Source organism: Glandiceps talaboti, chromosome 13, assembly GCF_964340395.1.
Source record: "Glandiceps talaboti chromosome 13, keGlaTala1.1, whole genome shotgun sequence".
In the NCBI taxonomy this organism is placed as follows: Eukaryota; Metazoa; Hemichordata; class Enteropneusta; family Spengelidae; genus Glandiceps; species Glandiceps talaboti.
This window is the reverse complement of record NC_135561.1, coordinates 6,298,518-6,326,356: the sequence shown is the minus strand read 5'-3', so window position 1 is coordinate 6,326,356 and position 27,839 is coordinate 6,298,518. Positions and strand designations below refer to the sequence as shown.

General features: G+C 37.9%; 1 protein-coding gene across 5 annotated transcripts in view; it reads right to left on the bottom strand.

The window, feature by feature from the left end:
* Positions 1-27,839, bottom strand: part of LOC144444595 (solute carrier organic anion transporter family member 3A1-like) — a 64,206-nt gene that overhangs the window by 33,450 nt on the left and 2,917 nt on the right. Inside the window, exons 1-3 of one of the 5 annotated variants that reach the window (XM_078134077.1) lie at positions 25,658-25,798; positions 2,637-2,814; positions 1,025-2,292 (exon numbers count right to left, since the gene is read on the bottom strand). In XM_078134077.1, coding sequence (XP_077990203.1) covers positions 1,025-2,180 — 1,156 coding nt within the window. In that variant the 5' untranslated portion in view covers positions 2,181-2,292; positions 2,637-2,814; positions 25,658-25,798. Of the gene's footprint in view, positions 1-1,024; positions 2,815-25,125; positions 25,176-25,657; positions 25,799-27,839 lie in introns of those variants that run through there. The other 4 variants (XM_078134075.1, XM_078134079.1, XM_078134076.1 and 1 more) reach the window with 4 other exon arrangements.

Genomic DNA, 27,839 nt, shown 5'->3' with positions numbered 1-27,839 from the left:
TTAGTAATCATCACCTTCTTGCTTGGGATGTGAAAAGATAAGAGCGGGATTCACCACGAAATACGCTTTTGTACGTGATATTTTGGTATAAATGTCATAACTATCGCTTATATTACTAAATGCTTGGCGCGTGCTCCATTTTGGATAATAAGCGCTGCTTTGCTTACATATAATATATAAAAGAAATAACATTGAATGACCACAGCTGAAGCTGTCAGTTCGACTGAACAGATCTTTTATCAACGCGAATGAAGAGAAGGAAAGCGATATTGACATTTTGCGATGGCGATATGTAAATTAGGCATACGCAGACGACAAGCAACATTGTATGTTGGCGCGAAATCAACGATACAACAGAGGATACATGATATGGTGATATGAACTTCGCCGGTTACACAGATCATTAAAATTGCATGTGTCAAACGCTGGTAAGGTATTTTGAATGCGACCTACTGTCTACATCAATAAAATTCACTGCTTCAAACAAAATATTGTCGACTTGCATGTCGTAAACATAGACGGTTATTCCTTGAAACTACATCATTACATACACTTTGGGGAAGAACTATCCTCATGCATTGAAGCAATATGTGTTTCCTTGTTAGAACGATGTATGAAATGCTTGCCACCAACACAAAATAGACATCAACATTTCACATACATTCATGATACGTTAAAATTTGTTAGTATTACAAACTATCTGCAAGTGTTAAATATGCATAATTTTGTTCTTTTGTTCAAACACAGCGTATTGAAAGTGTCAATATTTACAAAGATAATACACTAATGCTATTTGTTTTCTTATACATTAATTGAAGCTATTAACGAATGCTCATGGTCAAATATTAGGATGCAATAATAATGAAGTTAGTGCACTGACTTGTTTTCCTACATAAATGCGAGTGCAATACGGCTAGCCACTGCAGTACTTGTGTAGTCCATTTAACATCAAAGGATAAGGAGACCGCACTTAGAGGAGACAATGTAAAGATCTTGATACTACATAAGATTTAAGACTACTTACTGATGAACAGAGGAGCCGTTCTGCTGGAAGTGTTGTCGTCGATATATGTAACTCCAAGAGTTATAACAGGAGTAGATCCCATGCCAACAAGTAGTTGTCCCAAAACCAACATCAGGTAGAAATAGAAAGTCATATCCTTCTTGCCAAATAGCATCGGACTGTCGGAATCACAGCGATCGAATTCTAGAGCGTCGGCGGATGCATTGCACATTCTATCACGAATGTTCCGGTTGTGTATTTCGATGGTGGCATCGTAGCCGCTATAGCCGTCAGGGTTGTACGGGTCGCTTAGAAAATGTGGCAGAATCGTAACCACGCATCCAACGACTATTAACATGGCGCCTACGGCGATCCATTTTGGTCGATGACTGTTTGTTTTTCCGCCCCAAAAGGAGACGACGACGATGGCGATAAGACTGCCGACTTCGTACATGCTGGCGAGGATGCCAACCTCCGTCGTGAAAAGGTCAAATCGTCGCTCGATGGTAGTGAGCATGCTAGCCATAAAACCGATCAGATATGTTTGGAGGAGCAGAAGGGTGCAAACCATGAAGAGGAAATACTTGGAGTTGGCAAGTCTCTGAATACATCCACAGGTGCAACAACATAAACTGCACTCACGGTCTTTCCCGATGTCATCCACGTCGACCCCACCTCCTTCTAGATGAACTACTACATTTGATCTCATACCTTGGTTATTTCCACCCTGAGATTTCTCATATTGGTCGTCGGATGTTGTTCCGATCGCTGTTATACTTTCCTTACTAACATTGAGTTTGTTTTCTGTTTCTGTGTTATCATCCTTGGTTCCCTGTCCGAGGCTTGATCTACTTCCTGAGACACCTGCATGAGTTAGACTTGGTACACTACCGTTTTTATGCGTCAAACTCTCATGCGATGTACTATGCCTACCTTCTGGCTCGAGCCGCGATAACTCGCCACCTGCAACTTGGCCCTGCGAGGACGATCGCGGTGGTTGGTCGCTCGACGCTGCACCCTCCATGATGTCCTGCAAAACGTTTGTTGATCCTGCTCTTGACGGTGTACGACTGCGCCTTTCAGCTTCGTTCGACCGTAGACTGTGTTGAGAACCGTTTATGCTAGGGCGACTTCCACTTCTGCTTGATAAGCCTTCTCTCGAGGGAGTTTGGAACATAGACTCGGTTATTGGATGTGCCTGGTATGGTGATTGGAAATTCTCCCTATCGTGGCTTCTACCATCGGAACGAGGAACTCTTCTCGATCCGGGTACGCCTCTTTCCTCGGGACTGTCAAAATCAAGAGGAGATACGTTTAGACTACCACTGCTATCGGTTTTGTTCGAGTATGGAGGGGAGGGATAGGACGTCGGCACCCCCCGTGTTTCATCATTTAAACTTCCTCGACTTCCGGTTCTAGATGAGCTAGCTCGAGAGCCTCTCCCACTTTGATGATAATGACCTGTCACGTGGTCAGGCGATAAACTAGCGCTACTGACTGAGCTAATATCGGGGCTGCTTTTAGTTTGACGCTTATTATAGTATTCGTGGAGTCCGTAACTATCAAAGCTAGAGGCAGACATGCTGTAAGGGGATTAATTACTTATCAAAATCTCTGGCTTACGAATATTTACTTTTCACATAGGAATAGTTTTGCTGCGTGCTAGGTATAATTCAAAGAAAATAAACGTGCAAGATCTATGAATAGTTATGACAATTTTTGCTATAGGACAGTCTTTTGTGCATTAAACAATAAGAACGAGTCGTTGCTATGACGATGTGTTCAATTCCCAGCTAGATGATGCACCGGATCTGAAAGTAGAATCAAAAGAGAACAAATAGATGAGAGAATGGCATTTGATTCAAGTTTATTTATTTATATACGTATGAAAAAAAAGAAAAGCAGTAATTGCTTTAAAACATCAAAACGCGATATGAATAGATACATAAATTTCATCTCATCTATTTCACATTTCATTATACGATTCATATCCTTAAGGTATGTAACACTAGTAGAAAAAATAGTACAGTTTACGACACTTTCCGTACTATAGTTCAGATTGAGTTCAATTCTGTACTTTTATGCTGATGAGGTGGACGTTTCTGTACTTTCCCATTAGCGCCTGTCTAATCGGATTATACTCGATCTGAAAAATAGTTCAGATTGCGAGTCGGAAGTGATTTGAATACATTTGCATTTAGTTCAGAATATATTCATGAGTTCACCCCCATAACCGGGCAGTAAACAAATGAATATTCAAATCTACCGTGCTTGCAATCAATACGTACATAAACGCTATACGTGTAGCTAGTGTATTCGATACATATGTATGTATATAAGCAGGCTTATGATATGAACTACATGGTTAGGACGTACGTAGATTGTAATATCACAGGGCTCATTTTGAAATAAATGTTCGTAGTACGCCTTTTCATTATGCACTACATACCGCCACCACTAAACGTGTTTCACATTTCTACGCGTTTGATGCATAGTAATACAGATTTAGATGACATGACAATCGTTTCCAATAATAGTTTAAAATTGGGCCACAAATATTGCTAGTGTATGGAGCTTCTTAACAAACCTGACCGGCCAATAGCGTCAACAAACTCACAGTAGAGACGTGCTGACAGATTTGAGTCTGTGGACATTATTTCTAGCTAAGTAAAATTGAGTGACTATTGGGAATATTATATGGCATCCATGTCGTCCATGTCGTCTATAGTTTCTGACTGACCGTGTTATGTACAACGTAACGCTGAACGAAATACGGTCCATCAGGAATTAACTAGACTAACCTCTATGGGAATAGTATTCTTGTCCATGTGTCGTTTATAGAACAATTAAGTGTTAGGGTGTGATCTTCACAGTAATAAACAAGCCTTTAGAAGAACAACAGGTATTCACGCCTCAAATATCTTGGGCATCATCCAAATTACGATCATGAGCACCAAAGTAAAGGAAATACTTAATGACGTTCGGCATGCAGAACCCCCCCCCCCCCCGGGCCCGTACCTATGGGTACATGCCCGGCATCCATGTAACTGTTATATCACTCTACGTGACGATTCTGAGGGCCCTCATCTCTTATTCTCTTGTTTTATTTCAATTATACTCATAACTCCTGTTTTTATAGTATAACTGTACAATTGGCTTCGATCAGTGCATTCCAGATTTTCATGAGTCATGAGTGCACATTGCACAGATATCTGCAGAATACTTAAAAGGATTATGGGTAATGTATGCATATGCGGGAAAAACAAACTGCTGTAAGGAGCATAGTCTCGCTGCCAGACTCGAGACTATCGTCCCTAATCTGTTTACCGAGCGGCGCAGCCGCGAGAATAGAGGGGGACTGGTCCCGCGAGACTATAAGGAGCACTGACTTTGCCCTCATATCTTCATCCCATTTTGCACTGAAGAAGTTTCACATGGCTCTCATATTTCATATATACTCTTTCTAAATATATGGTGATGCAACATGAGTAAAAATAACTGGGGTTAACTAAGTTTGGTAGTCAATATAGCAGGTTTACCATCAAACTGACGCAAAATTTGTTTCAAATTTGTCTAGTAAAAACCGTTGGCCCAGTTGTCGATTAGGCTTACAAGTTACACAAAGCATGATAAGACACTGTGAATGGTGCAAATAAACAACGTGCGAAATGCCAAATACCAAATGCAAACAATACAAGCGAACAAAAGGGCCTGTATGCACTCTAATAGCCCGATATTTTGCCTAAAATCAGGCTCACATGTGCGAACGGTGTGTTTTTGACGTACCTAGTAGGCAGTGATGTAGATAATAGCCGGTTACCGGTCACAACGCCCAGCTATAACTTATAAGTATAACAGTTGTGGGACCGGCTTAGGAAAGTACTCAAACCTGACGATCATTGAACAAATTCTAAGGTTGGAAAATTAAATATGAGTTGCCCGGGAGTTCTAATAGCAAGTAAAATACCCAAAGTGTAAACAAAAAGATAAATTAATTCATAATTATTTGGAAAACATTAGACGATTACGCAGTAAAACAAGACTGGCCACGCTATCGCTAGCGAAAGCCTTCGAACTAGTTTCATAACGACCGGACGTTGAAGGAAGCGCGAAGCGAAGTGTGAGGTCAATGTGACGTCTCATGATGATGTATGATGCATCAACATGACGTTTACGTAGAGTTGCACTAAATGTTTTCTAAACTTCAGTGGAAAGAATTTTTGTCGATCAGACACTGACTATGTTTAAATTCTTAAAACATCTGAGAAAACTGAAGGGGGGAAGCAAAATGTGACACTGACAGACAAGCCAGACGTACGGCACATGTACAGAAGGCGAGGCACACCCTCTGATGCAAAGAGAGAGAGAGAGAGAGAGAGAGAGCGGAGACCAAACTAGAGTCGGTACTCACCCCACCACGACATATGCATTTTTGTGATTTTGAAACGATAAAGAATGTTAATATGGATATTGGGACGATTGGAAATCGGACGATGTGAATCGTAATCGAATATCTCAGACCATCCACAATATATGTCGTGTTGACTTAGGCGATCCCAGAAACCATTCTTAGTTTACCCCTTTCACATATATTATCAACCATGCTAATGTTTTGAAACAAATCTCGATTAACAGGTAATTTAGCGCTTGAAAGATGGCGACGTCCATACCCCCCCCCCGGCTGCACATATTTTAATATGCAATTATACATTACCCCCTCCCCATACACGTCAGAGAAGTACAGTATGGTACACTATATGACACACTGTAAGCTAACAGTGGAAATCAACTTCAGTGTCCATACATATCAGACATAGAGATTTCTTTACAAATGGATGTGGGCTCATTGGGCTGTAACCTGTACTTGGAAAAACTTAACCAGCAGAGTTTTCTTTTTGAATCCTATGTCTTGACAGAAACGGCACCCCCCTTCGATAACTAGTGGGGAGGGTGTGTCCCCCTCCCACAGTAGGCAATTGTTTGAAAAATAAGGACATGTAGGAGGCCATTTAGCGGCATAATATTTCAAACCATACACATTATTGGAAGCCATAAAGTACTTGAAAATTGTCTTCAATACCCAAATTGTACTCTCATTAAATTATTTTACAACTGTATTACCTACGCTTTAACTAATACATAGATATTTTGGCAGACACACACATTCGTTTGGCCATTGGCTGCCTAATAATTAAATGTGTGGTAGGTAAATGAAGTGAACAATTTTGCAAAGTACAAGGTAAACGATTGCTCCTGTGGTTTGAATGTTCAACAAAGTCTCCACACAGAGAGATAGAGCAAGAGAGAAGGAGACATACGGCGACGAGAGAGAGAGAGAGAGAGAGAGAGAGAGAGAGAGAGAGAGAGAGAGAGAGAGAGAGAGAGAGAGAGAGAGAGAGAGAGAGAGAGAGAGAGAGAGAGAGAGAGAGAGGCATACACTTATACAAATGTAAATTTACTTGGTAAACAACTGCTCCTGAGGTTTAATTTTGGTTCAAATCATGAGCAGAATATTCGGGGGCCCTTTCAGACCATCACAATTGTCATGCCCCCCTCCCTTTGAACCTCAATTTTGTTCATGCCCCCCCGTAAATTCTGACTCCAGCATAATTTCAAGTTTATTCCGAGCTCGGTATTACAGGCATTCGACTAGAGTCTTTATACCTCAAAGATATACAACAGTCCATTTCTGTACAAGGCATATCAGAAACCAAACATTTGCAGTGTGGAGTGTCACAAAACCCTGTGCTTGGTCCACTCTTACACGCGTATGCTGTCTATACACATCACCACTTGGAAAGCTAATCCGACATCAAAATCTCAATATGCAACAACATGCAGACGACAACCAGATTTACCAATATATTTCCCCAATCACATACGTCAACTACAGTAACTAAGATGGAAACTGTTGCACATGATATTAAACGACCCAAAATAAGCTAGTTTAATGATGGCAAAACCGAGGTCCTCCTTATCACGTCTCAGTTCAACAGGCTTCCTCGTCTCATGAACCACATCAACATGGGATCGTCTTCTGTGCAGTTAGTGGATTCAGCATGTACCATTTGTGTAACAATTGATGACCGTTATAACCTCAAGAAGCACATCTCGTTGACATGTAGATCAGTTCTTTTTCACCCCCGAACAATAGGTCGCATCATTGACAGTGGAGGGGGCCCCTCCACTGTCTATGGTCGCATACGCCAGTATCTTACAAACGGAGTTTGTCAGAACCTTGGTCATGCACTTATATCATCGATACCTGACTACTGAATGGCCCTTCTGTATGGGCTGCCAGCTAAAAACATTGTCCCTCTTGAACATGCCCAAAATACAGCAGCTAGGATTGTGTCAGGTACAAAGAAAACAGATGACGTCACATCGGTTCTTTCAATAACACAGTTTAGTTAGAAATCACACTGGCGTCAAGTGCAGTTACATAATATACCAGTAGGTAGGGCCTACATGTACATGTAGTCTCAGGTCACTACATTGTGGTCTGAGATGTAGTTTACACCACTATGACCTAAGAACTTGAACCAGGGCTGAGGAGAAGTGGTCTGAGGTTAAAGTTTTGCAGCTCTCGTTCAGCAATCTCAAAACATTTCAGCCTACTTCCCATAATGAACACTTGTCAAGCATTTTTGTAGCTCCCATACTCAAAGACTACATATATGTTTATATACGACTCAAAATATAACACTGAAATTTACTTTGAACACGTTCAGTTTCAGTAGACCTATTAAAACCCAAAATCTCCACTGTATAATTTAATATCGGTAATAGTTTACAGTCAAAAACTTTTAAATTTAGTTTTGACTAGGAGGTCCCCAAGTTTTGCAAGTTGACTCATGACCGCAATCATTGCTTTACTCGCTTGAGCTGCAAGCGCTAAATACCATAGACCACTGCTTGACATAATCACGCCTAGATATTCATAAAAAGCGAACAACGTCGAGTTTATGACCACCAATAACCACTTTTCAATTTTCTTAAGAATTTCATCTCTTAGTAAATACAATAATTTTAGTTTTGACATACATGTAATTTACTTTCAAAAGACAATGTTAGAAACCCCTACCCCATTGATTCCTGTGGGAACATGCCTTTCGTGAAGAAAAAATGGTTACATAACATGTCTACAAGAATTGTTGGAGAATGTCTATGTAGAATGCCACACTGATCCCATATCCACACCTTGAGTTTTATTTTTACTGTTCTTCAATGATCTCCTTCAAAGTAATAGTCTGGATGCCAATATGGTTTCTAACTAAACCACGTCTAGCCAAAAGCCCCTCAAATAGCACAAAAAGTTGTTCACCCAATCAGTGAAACCTAAATGTTTTGGTGATGTAAACAGTATATAAGTAGCATCATGGGCTGACAAATATACCACATTTGAACATTACTGTCCCAATAAACACTAACTTTATGAGGGACTGTGTTATTGGTTAGAGTTTTGTGATTTATTAACAAAGACATGATGTTAATGACTGTGTGGGTGGCTGTAAATGAATTTTAAATTGCATCTCATGCATTTCAAGACTTCTAGAGTAACGACTCTGACTATACTTTGAGTGGAGGTATAAATGGTAATGATACAGTATAGGAACTAGACTATCAAAGTAATTACCTTGTCCAAAAGACTACAGTCGGATATTAATCTCACCATTAATGCCTGAATTTATGTCTATCAAGGTGGATCTGATAAGATCATGGAAATCGAGAAACTTTCATCACTTTGGACTTGAGCATTGAATACATTTGTGAAGTACTCAGACCATGATTCATGTTTTTTTTTTAGAGATTAATTCCACTAGATCGTCCACTAAATCGTCCACGAAAACAAATACATTCTATCATTCCACCATGTCACTCAACAACGCGCATCGAATTCTATCACTTGAATTTCCGTTATTTAGTCGTCTGAAGATCGTAACGGCCTCCGTACCATAACTTGTGTACTTTGTGTAAATACAGCTCTACTTCTCAGTATTGAGCACTTTTCCTTCAGTTTATGACTTACCTCTTATATATATATATATATATATATATATATATATATATATATATATATATATATATATATATATATATATATATATATATATATATATATATATATATATATATATATATATATATTACCATTGCTCGGTTGACGGCAACGCGGTCAAAGATATCGGGTTCTTTGCACAATACACGTGTATATAGAAATGATGTCCCTTAAATTTCCCCTCTTTTCATTCTTGCTCTTTTCAACTACAATATAGATTTTGATAATTTCCATAGGTCTCACGAGATATACTCTTCAAGGAAAAACAAGTTCGTGTCGGAGTTTGACACGAGAATAGTCTGTGCTTGGAGTACTTATACTGTCAGTATAATTTCTCAAAGGTATGTGTTATCGCGGAAGTTTAAACATTATTTATACTTTAATGGTGTTATAGATTTTGACCCAAGCTATGCATGCCACGGTCACAAGCTATATTGCGTCAGATCGATTTGCCAAACAAGTTTGCCAGAATTAACGCATCCCATCAAACCATGGACCCTCCACAAAGGTGGAGTGTCTATGGTCAAACAAATGACAGGTCGCAGAAACTATGGTCATGGAAGTATGAACGTCGTTTATACTTGTACGCCGTGACATACAATGAGCGCAGTGCCATGATTGACCGGATTATTCAGTGTCGACAATCCCAGTTAATATAATCCCAAAGGCAAACTTGTTTTATTTACCACCTTGCCAAGCAACACAGGGTGGTGGCGAGGCGAAGTTGTAATGTACTGTCGCTTTGATATTCACGATTTTGGAAAGGAAATAGATAACATCGGGTTAGATCTTGAGAGTAAATAAGAAGAAAAGAAGAGTTAATTTGAAATCAGTGATAAACGAGTTGTCTATTTTTAAGAAACTAAATATAAGGAAAGCTATGGGTCCTGATAACATATGTGGTAGGTTACTGAATGTCTATGCATCGCAGTTAGCTAGTGTTTCCAGTAGATTGTTCAATTGGTCGTACAATGATCATACGATATCAACCATTTGGAAAACATCTACCATCTGTCCGGTCCCTAAAAACTTCCAAGGCATCGTCCTGTAGCACTGACTTCCATTGTGATGAAATGCTTCGAGCGTATTTTACTTTGTCAAAACCCACAAAAACATTCACACCTTGACCCATACCAATTTACATATTAAAGTAATAGAGGTACTGATAATGCAACTCTCACATTACTTCACGATGCGTATACACATCTTGAAAAACCAAGTTCATTTGTAAGACTATTGGTTATTGATTTTTCATCAGTCGTTAACAGAAGTCAACCAAACATGATGGCTCATAAACTTAGTTATTTAAACGTTAACCCCAAACTCATCCTCTGGATAATGGATTTTCTTGTCAACCTTTCCCAGTTTGTTCGCTACCAAAAATTAAGTTCAGCCTTCCATTCAACATTTAGGGGTGCCTCACAGAGCACGATACTCTCACACAAACTATTTACACTTTACACAAATGACTGCTCATCAGGTACCGATACAAATCCACTTATCAAATATTCTGATAACTCTGCATTAGTTGACCTGTCAAATTCTGACCGTACTTATTTCGATGAAGTTGATAGGTTTGTTACTTGGTGTAAAGAAAACTACTTGGACGAAAGGTCGACTTTAGGAAGAACCCTAAAGTAGTGCCCGACCTTTTTATTGACAATGTTAAAGTTGAACAGGTGACTAAATATATATATATATATATATATATATATATATATATATATATATATATATATATATATATATATATATATATATATATATATATATATATATATATATAGGAACAGTCTTGGATAATAAATCAAATGTTAAGGCCAACACAGATTTCATTAACAAGAAATGTCAATCTAGAGTTTACTGTCTACAACAATTGAGGGGCCTAAAATTTTGTAAATGCCAAGGTATTACAGACATTCTATCGGAGTTTTGAGTCGGTTTAACATTTTCTTTTTTGTGCTGGTTTGGTAGTCTAGGGACTAGCTACAAGAGTGTCTTGAACAAAATTGTAAATGTGTTTAGTAAAGTATTGAGTGAAAAGTAGACTAATTTGAATGAAATGTTTACATCTCGTGTACAAAACAAAGCTGGGAAAATGGTAAATGACAAAGGCCACATTATGTCCCAACACTTTGAACTCCTGCCATCAGGGAGACGATTTCGTGTCCCTAAATTCAGAACAGTCAGAACCAAATCAAGTTTTGTGCCCACTTCAACTAAATTTTAAACCAAACTAAATAATTCTATTTCAAAGACATCTGCTCTGCATTCCAGATTGGAAGAACCGCGTTTTTTTATTGTCTTTTTTAAGTTGATGACCATTTCTGGCAAGACTTCACTCACAATTTTCTCGATTTTACTGATTTTTCTTCTTTATTAAAAAGGTTTAGGGTCGGCACCAGATTTCTAGAATGGAAGCGTTTGGGGAGTTATGTGTGATTTATTTGTTGAGAAAGGTTCAAAGACAATAAATATCGCCATAAGGTGGCACTTGCCGTTCCAGTGAGGAACGACTAGTGCCACCACGGTAGTACTCGACAATTCGATGGACCACGGCCAAGTCCGCCATTCACAATTTTCAAATCACTTGAAATAAAGCAATCTGGCAAAACTCGCCCATGTGCATTTACAATCTTGTCGCAACTAATTCTAGTAGGTAAAACCATAGACCCTCCACCCTGTCTATGGTAAAACCTAGTCGCATTCATAACTTTCATCGAGGGTAAGGTAATTTTAGTCATCAACTTCTATAAAGTCCAAAATGAAACGATAAAACATGTACATTTTGGAAATTATCCCATGTATAATGCCAGATTATAAAGTGACAAAGAGTGGTTCATCTGAGTGGATAGCTTAACCTCTTGACGATTTATAAACAATGGGAAATAGGCAGCTATCTTGATGTTCATTTTAACCTATTTTCCCGGAGAATATTTTCAGAACTGGTATCCAAATTACCAAGATCACGTTTTTCATATTTACTGATATGCCGCTTTAGTTATGGCCGGTTCTGTGGGATGTTTTGCGTGCACAATGTAAACCACAGACAAGGCATGTAAACTTCTACTTGCAAACACGTCTATTTCAGGCTTGGCCTCTTACCACTCTTGGAGGAATTGTACTGACTCCTCCAAGACCACGTCTGACACAGTGGCCTGAAACCCATAGTCTATCGCGAGTATATTGTCTACCCTTCAAGAGACACACATTCTCTGCCAGTCACCCTTTTAAAAATACGCTTGTTAAACGTCTGCTCCTGGAGTTAAATTTGGTTCAACTCATGAGCAAAATATTTGTACGTGACTCCGGGCCCCTTTCAGACAATCCGAATTTTCACGCACGTCCCAATTCGTTTTTTTCCCGTGACAACAATTTTTCTCCTGAGCCTCCCCCTACCCTAATCTAGTTCCTGACGACCGTATTCCAATTTTACACTACATCTTTACATATTACGTATAGTCAATGTCATTACTCTCGTTGCCGATGTGTTGGCAATTATATACATGTATATATATAATATCCATAATCACAACATATTTCCTGCTCAAAGAAGAACTGTTTCAGCTTATTCCATTTCGATATAAACAGACAGAGAGTCCAGGGATAAAATACCCATGTACTACTCCTTATATTACTGGCTAGGTAATGTCAACCGTAAAATAATCCAAGCACCAGCGTCCCTAAAATCCGTGAAACAGTGTCGATATTACAGTATTTTGCTGACACTTATTACTTTCTGTAACTGGTCTATATTTGTGATATCATGGTAAATATGCTTGGAATTTATGGCCTAACAAACCAGACATTACGTAGATTTGAATATTGAAGAAAATCAAAAACAAAAACAAGGCCATGGCCATGGCCGGTCAGGTACTGATATTAGTACTTTAGACATCAGTGGGGGTCACACTTGGTCATTGAAACTATATTGACCGACCAAAATTCTAAACATCACGGATAAATAATTTCATATCGAAATGTATGTACGGAGATTCAGGTTTTTAGACCACGTGGCTTTGACATGACATCATCAGCTAAATTTGCAATACGAAAGTAACGTAAAACATGGATGTATCTAGTAGGGAGCAAAGTCCGCATGTCTGTATGGATGTTTGAAGATTTACTATCGGTATATGGGAGGCATAGAGGGAAATATTTGAATAGCGTTATTTAACGTTACATAATTCATAACTGACTACTAAACTACCGTCAAGAGGATTGTTTTTGCTTCCATTTATCTGTATTAATTTTTTTTAAAGGCAGTGATGGTGACTGCCAATGCCGGTAGTGAAAATATGGCCCGCACATTCTGAAGATTTTTGTATCATACAAGTTCAATGTTGTAGCTGAGAATGTGATTTATATTTATAACTCAGTAGAATGGGTACCGGTACTGATGCGAGGGATGTGAACCAACCTTTGTGTTGCGTGCTTTTTAATATCACCGTGTGTGTGTGTGTGTTGTTTGTTTGTTTGTTTGTTTGTTTGTAATGTAGATTCGTCGTTGATATACTGCTACTAGATCAGACCGTGGGTTATACTTCCATGATCAGAACATGACCAGACACAACTCTCCACGGCACCATTTTGGTTTTACAACTTTGATTACTTTGTTTTGAATAGCTTTTGTCAAGTTCTTGACTTTCCTGATATGACAATAAAGCAAGGGCGGTGAAATATTATTATAGTAGTCCTTCAAAAAACAAGACAATTTTGAAACTTTTAGTGGAAAATGTTAGTGAAGACACAGTTTACCCGCATAAATTAACTAACAAAAGACAAAAGAAATGTACACATGGTTCATTTTCTAGGTGTCGACCTCATGAATATGCACCAAGATTTAGAACCGAGTCAGCTTTAAATGCGTTCACACCTCCAAATCTGGTCTGGACAATATTGTCTGGGCTTAGTCACCCTTTTATGCGGACTACAGAGCGGCCCTGGTGCGGACTATTTCTGCCACCTATTAATGCCTGAAAGTCAAGTGGCATATGCTGAGGTTGTGTACAACCAGCAACCCATAACATTTTAGCAATCTACAGTTCTACCTCAGTAAGGCTATTAGCCATGCTAGGTAGTTACTATAATGATTAATATAATGGTTGTCTTGGTAAAAGTTGTCGACCCCCCCCCCCAAAAAAAAAAAGAAGAAAAAAAAAGAAAAAAAGAAAAAAAAAGATCAACAAAACATTCTATGATATTGAAAGCGCTCCTGGCATGTAATTCCATAGAACAGTTTCCTGTAGGGAATGGCAGCGATTTCATTCAAACTCAAAGACAGAGATGTTGCTAACCAACGTGAACAGCCATAAAAAATTGTATGTGAATGAGTATGACTCTGAGATCCCGCTAACGGTTTCATTGTTGTCGGTCTAACCAGAGACACTGGAGAACTTCACTGTCTATGATCTAATCGTATTGCTCAGTGTGAAAACCGTGCAAAGCGTTACTATTTTGGCGTTGTATTTTCGCACATTTTTGGTTCACAAGGGTCCAATAATTTAAGCTTGAGTTAGGAAATAGGCCTATTAAAAAAATTGTGTTGTTCCGATTAGGCAAAATAAATAAATAGGTGGGGTAGGTAGATTTATTTTTATTCATGTGCGAGTGTCTAATTCTGGTTTTCCATTTTTTCCAAATGATCTCTGTGTTATTGGCTTCTTTCCATTAGATGTACAACCATTACAGATTGGAGGAACAGTTTTATATTGTCTTTTTAAGTTGATGTCAGTTTCTGCATCCACTATGTCTCGTGAGACTTCACAATTGTTGCGATTTTGTTAGTTTTTCAAGAACACGTAAAAAAAAAGTTAAGGGTCGGCAGTGAAAAACTAGGTGGGTCGGGTAACAGAAACCAAACAGTTATTTTTTAGGCCTAAGGCATAACGTAGCATATAAATCTACCCAACCTGCGCGAGCAAGATCTGCATCGGTCAATGTAATATTTACATGGTCTATTACAATTTGGTAAAGTGTACCATTGTATATGCTTGTGCGAGACGTAAAAAACATCATGCCGTCTAATTGTACGAAACGATTTAGTCACTATGGTTTTGAAGTCAGTGAGATAATGTTTGTGAAGTACCCGGTATCGTGATGTTATCGCTTGTATAGAAAAACCATCACTGAGGCAAAATCTCACTTTTATCATCATTCATTTTTTAAAGTCTTCAATCATGCCAATTAAAAATATGGATACTGCAGTCATTTATGTGACTTTTTTTCCAAAAATGTTTATCGTGCATCTCGATTATATTTTTTTTCGTCTTCGTAACATCTTTTTTTTTATTGTGCCAAAAGTAGTAGCTACCACATATAGAACAGTGGAAAAATACCGAATGAGACTCAGAAATGTAAAATCATTTACTTCAATGTCCAAATCAAATGCGGACATCAGAAAATGATGCATGCACGTTGTGATGGACTCGTGATTAGCTCTAGTCCAGATGCCAATTGGTATCTAACTAAACCATAGACAATAGAGAGGGTCCTCTCTATTTTCTATGACTAAACCAAGTTTAGTGAGTGGAGGTGTAAATGGTAACGATACTGTTTAGGAACACGGTGATAGGAACTAGACGAGATTAGCACTGACAACACACGCTCCGCGAACTCCAGCAAAGAGGCCTGGTGGGGTATATAGAGACTTGTCAGAGTTGTCGGAGCTACTGTTCATGTACATATAAGTTCCACGTATTCTCAATTTATTTCGTGCTGGATAGAAAACAGTCAGTATAGTCCTTGTGTTCTCCAGTGTATAGCCGATGGATTGGATAGTGAGAGTCATGATATGTGTGATACATTGTAGTTTATACACCAGAACTGAATTTTAGACTGATCCCGTCGGCATCTTCAGAGAAAGCATCAAGCGGGTACCACAATAAACTGAAAACGTAACGACTATAAGCATAACTATAAGTTTTAATTTACATGGAACTACGGTCATATTTGATAAGCTTATCCCCCACTTCCACATATGGTCTCATACCCCTTGGTCAGCGAAAAGCCAATCATGTTCATGTCCGGACATACGAGTTATAAATGGGGCGGTCATATGGGTTAAGTTAGGGTGGAATATAATATATGGAAAAAGTCTGATTGATACTGGCTGTGATGGGTAGTAGAGCATTTTTTAATTGTCAAAAACAGGGTTGGGGGCCGAATGATATGATTCAAAACGTCATGACTTTCTGGTATATCTTTGTTGTCATGGTGTGTTTCCAGTTGAGGATGGCTGTCTTTGACTGGCTACAACAGTAAGTGACTGATTTTGAAAGCAAAGAAAGTGGAAGAACATTGGTGTTAGTTAAAAAACTATTGTTATTAAAGATATACAAGTAAACGCAGCAAAACAATTGAGAGTCGGTACGGAAAGGAACAGATGACCACAGGAAGGTGTTCAGCTGTTCTTCATTGTTCTTTGCAATTTGACGACCGGGCGATCACATACTAGTAGTTGTCAGTGTTTTCGCTAAAGCAAAATACACGGAGATGGTTCAAAATCACTTGACTATCATTTCACTCTTATTTAAATCTACAAATATCTCATTAATATTTTCTCCCAGCTTACTTCAAACTATATGACATTTTCCATGAAAAAAAGGTGCGTATCTGGAGCAAAGAAGTGTTTCAGATATCAGAGTGTTCACGTTTGCGTGACCAAGACATAGACATAGACTGGCAAGCGACGCCATGAATTGTGATCGAATCCCAGGGTCGGATCGGTTGTAGATCAGTGTTCATGATAATTCATTTGCGTGTTCAATTACTAAGTCATCGATGTAGGGTTATAAATTCAGTGACTACACCATCAACAAAGTTACTTCTTACTATAAATCATGTTGAAAAAGACCCTAGGAAAATGTCTAAGCAACAATGACGGGTGTTACTTTTTTGCAGTGTTTATCCAAATAGTAATCGTCGAATAACGTGACCCTGGCTGAAAACTGCGACAGTGAGTGTACCATAAATTCCCAAAACAGACTGACCAGAACAGACATATTGACACACAAAAAGTGTGCAAGTTTACATCTTGTGACAGGTTTGGTTGGGGTCACCTCCATCGGCTAATGGTCGAAATCGTCATTGTAAAATATTTTTAATTACCCTCAACTACAAATCAGCGTATCGTTGACGATCATTTCAATCGTAAGTGTTTAGAACTGATTCAGAAGTAAAACGTAGAATTATTAATGACAATGGTATGCAAAGTTTTGTTGTTTAACAATCATCAGCGATTTGGCATGTTTTCACAAACCACAGATACTTGTTAGTGCATACACTTTTGATACTTCTATTCTATAAGGTAAAGGCTAAATTTAAAAAGACATGATCCCAGTATTAACTTTTTTGTTGCGGCTATATTTCCTAAGTGAGGTGTGCCAAAGAAAGTTTTCCCATGATACTTTGCGCCAGTGCGACTTTTTGACATTGTACGTTCGATGTTCCCAATGAGTAAATGGAATTTTATCGAGAAGTCTATTCATATTTGTTTATGACAGCAAGATATTTTCAATTTTCTGTTTTTGGTCATTTTTGGGGTCAAAAACTGTCATTTGTTTTGTAAATAAAAGAATTCAAAGTAAAAATGAATGACAGCCGCAAAACTAATCGATTGAATGGGCTGACATTTGGTGTGCAGGTATGTTAGAGTATCTGGATGAAGAATTCTTCAAGAAAATTTGAAGATGACATTGATATGCAAATACGTCTAAAACGTGCTGTGTAGTATCATATTATAGCCATGTTATTTTACAATACTCGTGAGAAAGTAGAATTTATTGGTGAAGTAAAGTTGCTCATACACCTAAGAAAATTTGACTACACTTGAATACATAATGAGCAAATGAAATGATCACAACAATCACATATCTTTGTAATGTTATGACTATACAAGATCTAATACAGGGACGAATGGGGTACTTATCAAATAATGCCCTCCGGAACTCAGAAATAAATGTAGATGCGCTGTACCATGCAGTTACGATCAGCGGTTTTGAACTATGGAGGTAGGAAGGAAGGAGGTAGGAAGGATTATAGTCCTACCACCATTTCTGAACAAAATCGTTGTCCTTGAATTGGAATGGTATGCTTTTAATACAAAAGTTGCACAAACATATGTTCTTGCTTTCAAAAGTTTTAGAATTAACACCATGATTTCACCGTCGCCCATACTGAGGTTTTCCTGCATCTATTGCTATGGATTTTGTTGGTGGGACTTTGCTGTACTGTATGAACACTTGTTCAGACTCAGGCCACTAAAACACAATTGCAAAAAAAACCCGTAAAGACACGAAGTATCGTTTTGCACAACGTTCGGCTTGAAGCAGGTTTGAAGGGTAACCATGCACGACAGAGAAGATGGGTTTAGAGCCCCATTTACACCTAAAACAAAAAGCGATTCTAGTCTGTTCCTATTATAGTTGTCTGAGGTTCAGATCAAAGTGCCGCATTCATCCACAACATAAAAAATCATAGACCCTACACGACTGGCGTTTGTAAAAGTCAGTTTTAAACCATAATTACTACACCTCTTTATCTTCTCGGCAAGAACATGCAGTGCTGCAATCCAACGTGAGGACCTCTCACCAACTTTCAGATCACTTCACATTGGGAACGTTGGTGAGAGTTCTACTAATATAATTCAGACTGAGGCAAAAAATATAGCCTTTCTGAGTTGAAATCCGAGGTTTAAATCCTGATATCTGAAAATTCCCAATCAACCCAGATTACATTGAATAAAAAATAAGTCTAACAAACAATTTATGATTTTTCAGTCCCGAAACTTGCTATTATCCATACACTGTATACAAAGCTAAATACACGGTGATTGGTGTATCGCACTCCTTGACTTAGTGGGTCTGAAAAAAAATAGGTAGACTCACTTGTCATAAATCGATTTATAAATCCACAAAGGCACTGTGACAACTAAAGCAGTCCCTTTACAGACCATTTTTCTTTAGAAATAAATAGGCTAAAACAATACTGAATGACAGGCAGTCCAAGGTATGCGAAACCATAAGCGAGCGCGTACTCACGATGCTAGATTAACACACTATTTTACCTGCGCATTGAAGACGCACAGTAAAAAGACCAGTTTTCAACATTAATGCAGGAAATACAAAGCTAACAATTCAAAATTGTATAAAATGTAAGAAAACAAAAAACAGGCGACAGTCAGAGCATGCATGAACTTCGATTTACAATACCATTATTAAGTTCTTGCATTTTGGGGCTAATGAAGTCATAGAGACTAGAGTGGGCGAGTTTCATCACAGTTAGTATAATCAATGGCACCGTGATAATTCTGACTTTCACTTGAAACTGGACCAGAACAGTCTAGGTCGGACGAGTCGTCATCATCAATTCAAAGGCGACGTAACCAAATATACACCGTGAATTCATCTTAGATCGCACCGAGTTGAACAATCATGTCTGTCATTGTAGAATGTAGACCTTTACGCTGTTTGACCGACTATTGAAGTATAACCCACATAGGTGATATTTCATTGACCTACATGGAAATGCTTGTAAATACTTTTTGCAAGTAGTAGTAGCTCAGACCACTCTAGTATTTTAGTGGTCTGAGGTAGTAGTAAGAGTTTTTGCTAACGTTTACATGCTAGCGTAGTTGTACATGTACGTATACATGTCAGTTCGTATGTACATGTACATTAAATGTAGCTCTCATCATATCATACACTGTACATGTGTGTAACCCTTTTCTTTTGCACCCTCCCCCTCCGCCTTCATGTGGTCAAACACAGACAACTAACTAACTAAATAGTGTTACTGTTAGTTTTCTGTGGGTCAAACAATTAGTGTACACGCCTTGAATCACATGCAGGCGAGATAGATTTGAATATTCATTTGTTTACTGCCCGGTTATGGGGGTGAACTCATGAATATATTCTGAACTAAATGCAAATGTATTCAAATCACTTCCGACTCGCAATCTGAACTATTTTTCAGATCGAGTATAATCCGATTAGACAGGCGCTAATGGGAAAGTACAGAAACGTCCACCTCATCAGCATAAAAGTACAGAATTGAACTCAATCTGAACTATAGTACGGAAAGTGTCGTAAACTGTACTATTTTTTCTACTAGTGTAATGCGCTTTTCCAGACGTTTGGTGGATATCTAAGTGCAATTCAACATTGTATTTGAAATGAGTAAAAGATTGCCTTGTGTATGTAACGAATGCAACACTGTCTCCAAAACTAACAGCATAATTTCGATATTGAATCCTATCGTAATATCTCATTTTCTTTATTTTCATAAAAAATACATTATGATAATTCATGTTCATTTTTTGTGTGTTTTTTTAGGCTTTGACTCTACATTAGTCTGAGGCTTTGAGCACCCATGTCTATGTACCGTGACATAATAACTTCGATAATTATTTTTGTAATTACATCATGCTTATTTCATTTTGAAAAAGAAAGAAAAGAAAAACTACTTTAGTATGATGTATTGTTTTAATGACGCCATAGTATTTTCATATTCCATTTTTGAAATGCTTACGTAAAGGATACTTTAATATTGTTTCGAAAATGATCTCAAAAATTCAACTATTTCTTATAATGACGTCATGATAATTTGATTAACAATTATGACGTCATGATTTTGTACTGTTTCAAACGATGACGTAATGATTCCATGTCATTTCCAATCATGATTTTCAATATTTTCATATTATTTCCTTTCCAATAATTTGTCTTTATAATACTGTAAACCTACATATTTTCATAACTAGAAAATTTTGCGAATTTACAGTCTTCAGCTAGTTTCCCATTCAAAGCCTGATTTTTACTAATTACCAGACTGGAACATTGTGTTCATATACAAGAAGGCATTTTAGTCACTACTTATTTTGCGTTTATGTTTTCCAGTGCATTAAGTGAAATACTCTTCAGCAAATATTTCAGGCTTGCAGTATAATTTTCTTACCTTTGTCTACACAGTTTGTAAACTATCATGTACATTAAATTCACTACCTGGCATTGCGGCCCAAAAAAACGACGATGCGAAAATGATGAACTTACAAACGTGGCTGACAATGGACTGAAATGGTTGCAGAGCTGGAATAACAAGGTAATTTGCTATGCCTAACAGCTTACCACGACACCCACTGTGTATACTGATGCGTGGTTACTGGTTTCACTATCATTACCAATTATGATTCTGCACTATATAGTTAGATCACATACGTGTGATTGTTACCCCATGTAGATAATATTTCCCTGACTTCTGCTTTACAGATTTCATTAACACAATGACAGGTTGCCATAAGCTGATGTAATGCAAATGTGTTTGTTCCGTTACTAACAAGGCTTCAAACTGACATGTAAATATGTGTTATGCTCATATCAGTAATGCTAATAACCAATGCCCTGTTTGTAGTGAGTGATAGGGATAATACCGTTTGTGTGTGTGTGTATGTGTGTGTGTGTATGTATGTATGTATGTATGTATGTATGTATGTATGTATCTATGTATGTATGTATGTATGTATGTATGTATGTATGTATGTATGTATGTATGTATGTATGTATGCATGTGTGTATTTGCCAGTCAGATTTTATGTAAAACATTTTGTCCTCACATCATCCCTTTCCGTGTCTGTTTTATCTTTGTCTGTCTGTTGATCTGCCTACCTGCCTCCCCATGTCTCAAAAAGAGTAAACAGACAATAATTGAAGAACAAAACAAATACAATCAAACATAACATTTATATGTTCCATAGTGTAGATGTTGACATCAGAGTGGTTGACATCACATGTACACAGTACATATTACAATGGCGAGAATAAACAGTCTATCAAGCTAGTACAGACATCTAGCTAAGTCATCATTCGTGAGTGCCTTGATGTCATGTGACATGATTTCCGTCCAAACATATTCTAAGTGTTAATTACTGACTTCATCGGGATTCAACAGACATTGTCAGACTAAATTACGTTTACAATATTTTTATAATGAGGCAGACACAACTATTATACGTAATCCTGAAACCCTATCAACTCAAATAATCACGATTGTATTCATCAAAGACGTGTTATGTAACGCTATGAAAATTAAAGGTTTCATTCCATACACTTTTTTTCTTCTCCACAACATAAACTGGGTTGAATATAGAAATGAATGAACTTTGACATTTAGATTTATTACCCTATTTACAGTGAGTTATTTTGCAGTCAGAATTTTTCGAATGGCCTACATATTTGTATACATGATTTATTACGTTGACATTGACCAGTACTTGGGACATCGCAATACACTGAATAGAAGGGTGTCTCTGTGCAATTTGCGCATTTTGAGCATCTTTTATGTACCGTTATGGACTTTTTCAGACAGTATTTTGAAATCACGTGAACGAGATCACAAATGAATATCGCGATAACTCAATAACAATTCAATACTGTAAAAAGCATTAATCTTTGTATAAATTGCACTCTAAATGTCAGTTCCCGACTGTTGATTTATTTTTCACAATTTGAAGATCCTTTTTTGAACATAGGAAATGTCTATTATACGTGAACCTGACCTACTAGCTGTTCATGTGGACACTCTTGTCAACAACATCAGAAAGCGGGGAGTGGGGGGGGGGAGTGAAATCGTAAATATTCAACCATGCATGATTCACCTAAAACCTCTGTGTGTTTACAAATTTAAACTGTAAAGTGAATAACATTTGGTGTACGTGTTGCTGGTAAAAAGAAAGTCGTTCACGGTTTCGTCAGAATATTGCGTTTTCTGAGCACGATGTGTCATTGTGCTTGCATGGACAGTAGGTGCTGAAAGACCTTTTCCTATGAAACTGGCTCTTTGCCATTACTGTCCTAACGATAAATGATGTCTATCCGTTTTACAATACAATAACCATCTACATTGCATATGCGGGTACTTTAAACACTTCCTTCACTCCCTTACTTCATCCCATCATGTCTTGTATCTCATCCTGCTCTTTATCTCTGTATCTTACTTAATTTCCATCCCCATCTCTCATCTCAAATCTCCCAACTCTTTCTTACTCGACTCTTCAGTCTTAAACTTTGCTCTGCTGTCTTTCGTTGTTCAATATACAGGGCCCAGATGGAAATCAGTTTTTCTAGTTTCCTGGCCACCCTGTTCTTAAATAAATGTTACTACTACTACTACTACTACTACAGCATACAATGTTTTCTTTCTGTCGATATCATTTGAACGCTTTTGTATTTGTCTTTTTGACAAACCTAAGTAGTATAATTTTTACTGAAATCACAAAATTATTCATAAGTTCTGAATACCTGGCTTTCTCTTGACGATTAATTATATTTCAAAATACATTGTCATAAATATTTCAGAAAGTGTCATCACATACATATTTTATGAAATAATGTTTGTCCATCACCAGCAACACATATAACCTTTCCAACGGTGTAGATTTTTGCATCATCGACCTTCAACCCTTGACCTTTAACCTCATATTGTGACAACTCCTTGTTCTTCATAAAAGCAAAAGCTGAATAGTTCGATAACCCATGCAGATGTTCATAACAATTGAAGCATAGACGATTTTCCATTCAAAACATAAAAGAAGACCCTGTATGATTAATACAGTCACTCCAAAGTAGAAGATTAAATGTTTTCGCTAGTATAGAAAGTAAAGTTTATTTTAATTTCGAGGTGCATACATGTACAAGTTATTGGCAGCTGATATCAAACTATTTTCATGATCAGATATGGTTTTATCAATCTGAAACGGACCATTTGCAGATCGTTTGAAGAAAATAATTATTCAAAGTTCATAAATAAATGACAATTTCTGATTACAAGATAGCTATTATCAAAATCGACATCGGGTAGAAAATGGACACGTGACTAAAGAGTATTAATAATGTATTCATTTCATGTTGTATTGATTCCAAATATTTCTAAAGGCATACAAATAGCAATACAAACTTATAAACATGTGTCTTGTATCTCCATAGAAAAAAACCCGTCAACATTGGCCACGTTTGAAACATTTTGGAATTAGGTAGTCTGGTTCAGAATCCATTGAAAACATGTTGTCGTATTTGATAGACTTTTTAAAGAGCCACATATTTGCATCTTTATAGAGTCTATTCCAATTGACTACCTTCTGAATTTACATTTTGTGAAAATAAATGCACCATGACTTATTGGCGGGAAGGCGTTCATTTAGGCGGGAACGTTCATTCCCTTCACCTCTTTAACCCCTTGTATAATATATGTACACAACTGGACGAACGAACCGCGACATGTGATGTTGTAAACACGCTATTCATCGAGCTAGAAGTCATGACCTTTCGGAGAGATCACGTGATCAAGCGAGTCTCGTCAATGTTGAACACTTTCCCAATGTATATTGATATGCTATGCAAATGACTCAATACAATGCTTTACAACATAACACGATACATAACCAGAACCTAGCCGTGAAATGTGTCACGCTACTGTACGGCTTAACGAAAATAACCCTTGGTGTGGTAAACAGCTATTCACGTCTAACTGCAGTCGAACATTAGCTTTCCAGGTGCCTTTGTGTCTTTCTGTAACTATTATCCTTCCGTTCTGAAAGCATGTGAAAGTATAAGAAGCAGACGGTATAATTGACATGCGTTTTCTAACTTTACTTTACAGTGCGCTTTTACTTGTTGTGCAGCCACGCCCACCAAACACTGACATTTTATCCGGTTACTGATGGCGTGGTCATTCTTAACTCGTAAATCTTCTGTGTCTTCGACAACCTTATATTGACGAGCATAATGAGGGAAATTGAAAATATAGACTGAACAGTTGCTGCCCCAGTATCAAGGTCATGACCCGCAGCGTTTGCACAGAAGACAGTGACAACAACGACATGACGATAAAATCTAAAATGGTCGCTTGGCACTAGCCCCGGAAATTCATGTTCTTTTATGTGTTTTGGTTCAAACCGCATAGACCACGAACTGCAAACAAATGGGTTAATTAAAATGAAGACGATGCTCAGAAGATTATGAGCCATTTTAAAGAGTTTGATAATCACTACCCAAGTAGATCGATGGCTTACCCCGTCAAGTTCCCTCAGGGCATGAGTGCACGCACCAACGCTGTAGAATCGTACACAACTTCCGTATCACACAAAGTGAAAGTCCCGCCACAAAATCGAGCATTATACCAGCCGTTACTCGGGTATATAACTAGCATATTGATAGCACAACAATTCATGACCCATTCACAGTCCTGTGTTACTTCTTTCAGACATATACAATTTTGTACAATGGATGTCTGTTTAACTGAATCGAAGTGATGACGACTCGACAACCTACTTACCGAGCAATCAGTATTGACTAGATATATATGTGTGTAAACTTGCAGGGACCGCGAGTACATGTGTTTTAAAACGTCAAGGTATAACGTAATTTACCGTAAACAGTGCCTCGGGTAACATACCACAACAGGGTGACTCGAGGCAAAACATGTACAGTGCTAGACGGACTAACTGCCAACTCAGCCAGAAACACTCTTCGTGAGACGATGATGTTCTCATTTGCATTTTTAAGTTGCTCTCTCTTATACCTTCAAAAAGTATATCTACTTACCATCAATGTCCCTGCTCCAGTTTCCCTTGTCTCGAGCGGTGCTCCTGCTTCGGTTGAGTCAAACACTAAATCTGTTCCGCGATCGAGAGCCTCTTGTCCGTGAGAACAAGAACCGAGCGATCTGGACTAAACTGTATGGACGCTAACTATTGTTTGTCAACAGCGAATTCAGACACCGCGTGATTTGCATAACAATCACTGATCGCTTCACAGTTGGTAGAAACTGAAAGGGAAAATTGGTATACGGTCTTTTCTGATGGTTAAACCGATTACACCTCTATGGTCATAGTCTATCATCTCGACAAACTTTTTAATTGTTGTCACGCGAAAAGAACACGCTTCGAAAAACACAGTCAACGTTAAGATTGAGAATTTCGGAAACGTTCTCAATTACGGACCATACTAGTAGTTACTACTTCATTTAAGACAAACAAGAAGACTCAAGAAACAATGAAGTTATTTTTAATCTTCCGTATTTAAGAAATAACTTAAGAACTAACTGAAGTATCTTAAGACACGTCCAATGCAGTGAGTAGTAAATACCTCGTTAGTCTAGAAAGTTATCCTTGAAGATAATAGCTTTTTGAAAAATACAACCGCTTATGCAAAATTTGTAAACAACTTCAATTCAATAGACTATCGATTTGGCTGGTGTATGGGTCATTTAAATTCGATCGATTCCCTCATCCACGAAACAAAGTAAAATAAATTTCTGCCACAGCGGGCGCTGTATTTATGTCGAAACAGCCCATCACTTTCACGTCTTTCATATAGCCCTTTTATTTGTTTTGATAGGAGGTTATATCGAGTTTCTGTTATTGTATAAAGCGTCATGTTGTGGCTAACCAAGCAGATCGGTTTTATTGTCTGAAAAGTTTCGATCCATCAACTTCATGGATAGAATGATACATGACTTTCACATACCATTGCAATGGTTTGGTGAAAGGTATCGCTGGGGTGGTAACACGTACTGAACTCTTGGTAACAAGCACTGAACGCTTGGTGTAATAAACAAAAGTAAATATTTCCACGCACCCAGCGAACGAATGACAGCCATAACATAGTTAATCAACGTAGACATATCACCTGGCCATCGCATTGTAGAACTGGGGTGATATAAAACATTTATTTGTACATACATAGATTGTCACAGTTGAAATCACGTATTCACATGCGGATTAATAGTAACGTCATTCTTATTTCTTCAAAATCCGCCACAATGGAATATCCACCCCTACCATACTAATAACCTCGTTGGGTCATCACCTTTTAGCTCGAACGATATTTTACACGTTGAGACATGTTACCATCAGGTGGAATAGAAATTAACCCCCAGTACTAGTACTGTAACTGCAATGACTGTTATCTCTGTAAAGTGAACATGCAACCAGAAATTCACGGACCCCGTCGTCAAAAAATATCACCCTTGAAGGGTCTTTCACCAATTTCTGCTTGCAGGAGAAGTAATTCAGGATTAGATTATGATATTTTTCCCAAAAAAGGATTAATTCTAGATTTGAGTCCCGACTTACCCCGTCTGCTAGCAGGACTACCTTTATGATAGTAGCCGCGATGTTACCATCGTAGCGACACATTGGTGATAAGAATGTACAGCACCAACTCTGTATATTATACATGTATACATTGCCAACTATAGGCACAGGTCTGGCATTTTAACAACGCAATGATTCCCTGTAGAAACCCTGAGTTGACCACTGTGGCACTGTAAATAACAAAACTTTAGCAAGGGAATCAAAATAATGAGTGAACGATTCGCACGGTGGAAATCTTTTGAAAAAGATCAAATTTAGCAGCAAATAAAAATGTCACAGTACCTTAAATCACAGCTACCAGTTCAGAAGGTTCCTTAATAATTTTAAATCACTTGGCTTTCATTTAATTTTGTTCGTTTTTCCTAGATAACTTATTGTTTTCCAAATTTGCATTTGGTGCCAAACAATGTAATTATATGTCGTTTCTCATATTGTTCTTTTATGTCGACTGAGGGAGAGACCTACATGGCCTATATGAGAATTAACAGGACGTGACCCTTGACATTGTGTCACGAGTGTAGTCCGTCTGATTCATGGACACATAGATGTAAGGAATGTTTATTACCTATGCAAACCAAAAAGTTATAATATTATTAAGACAGCATTCGTAACACACACCCACACACATA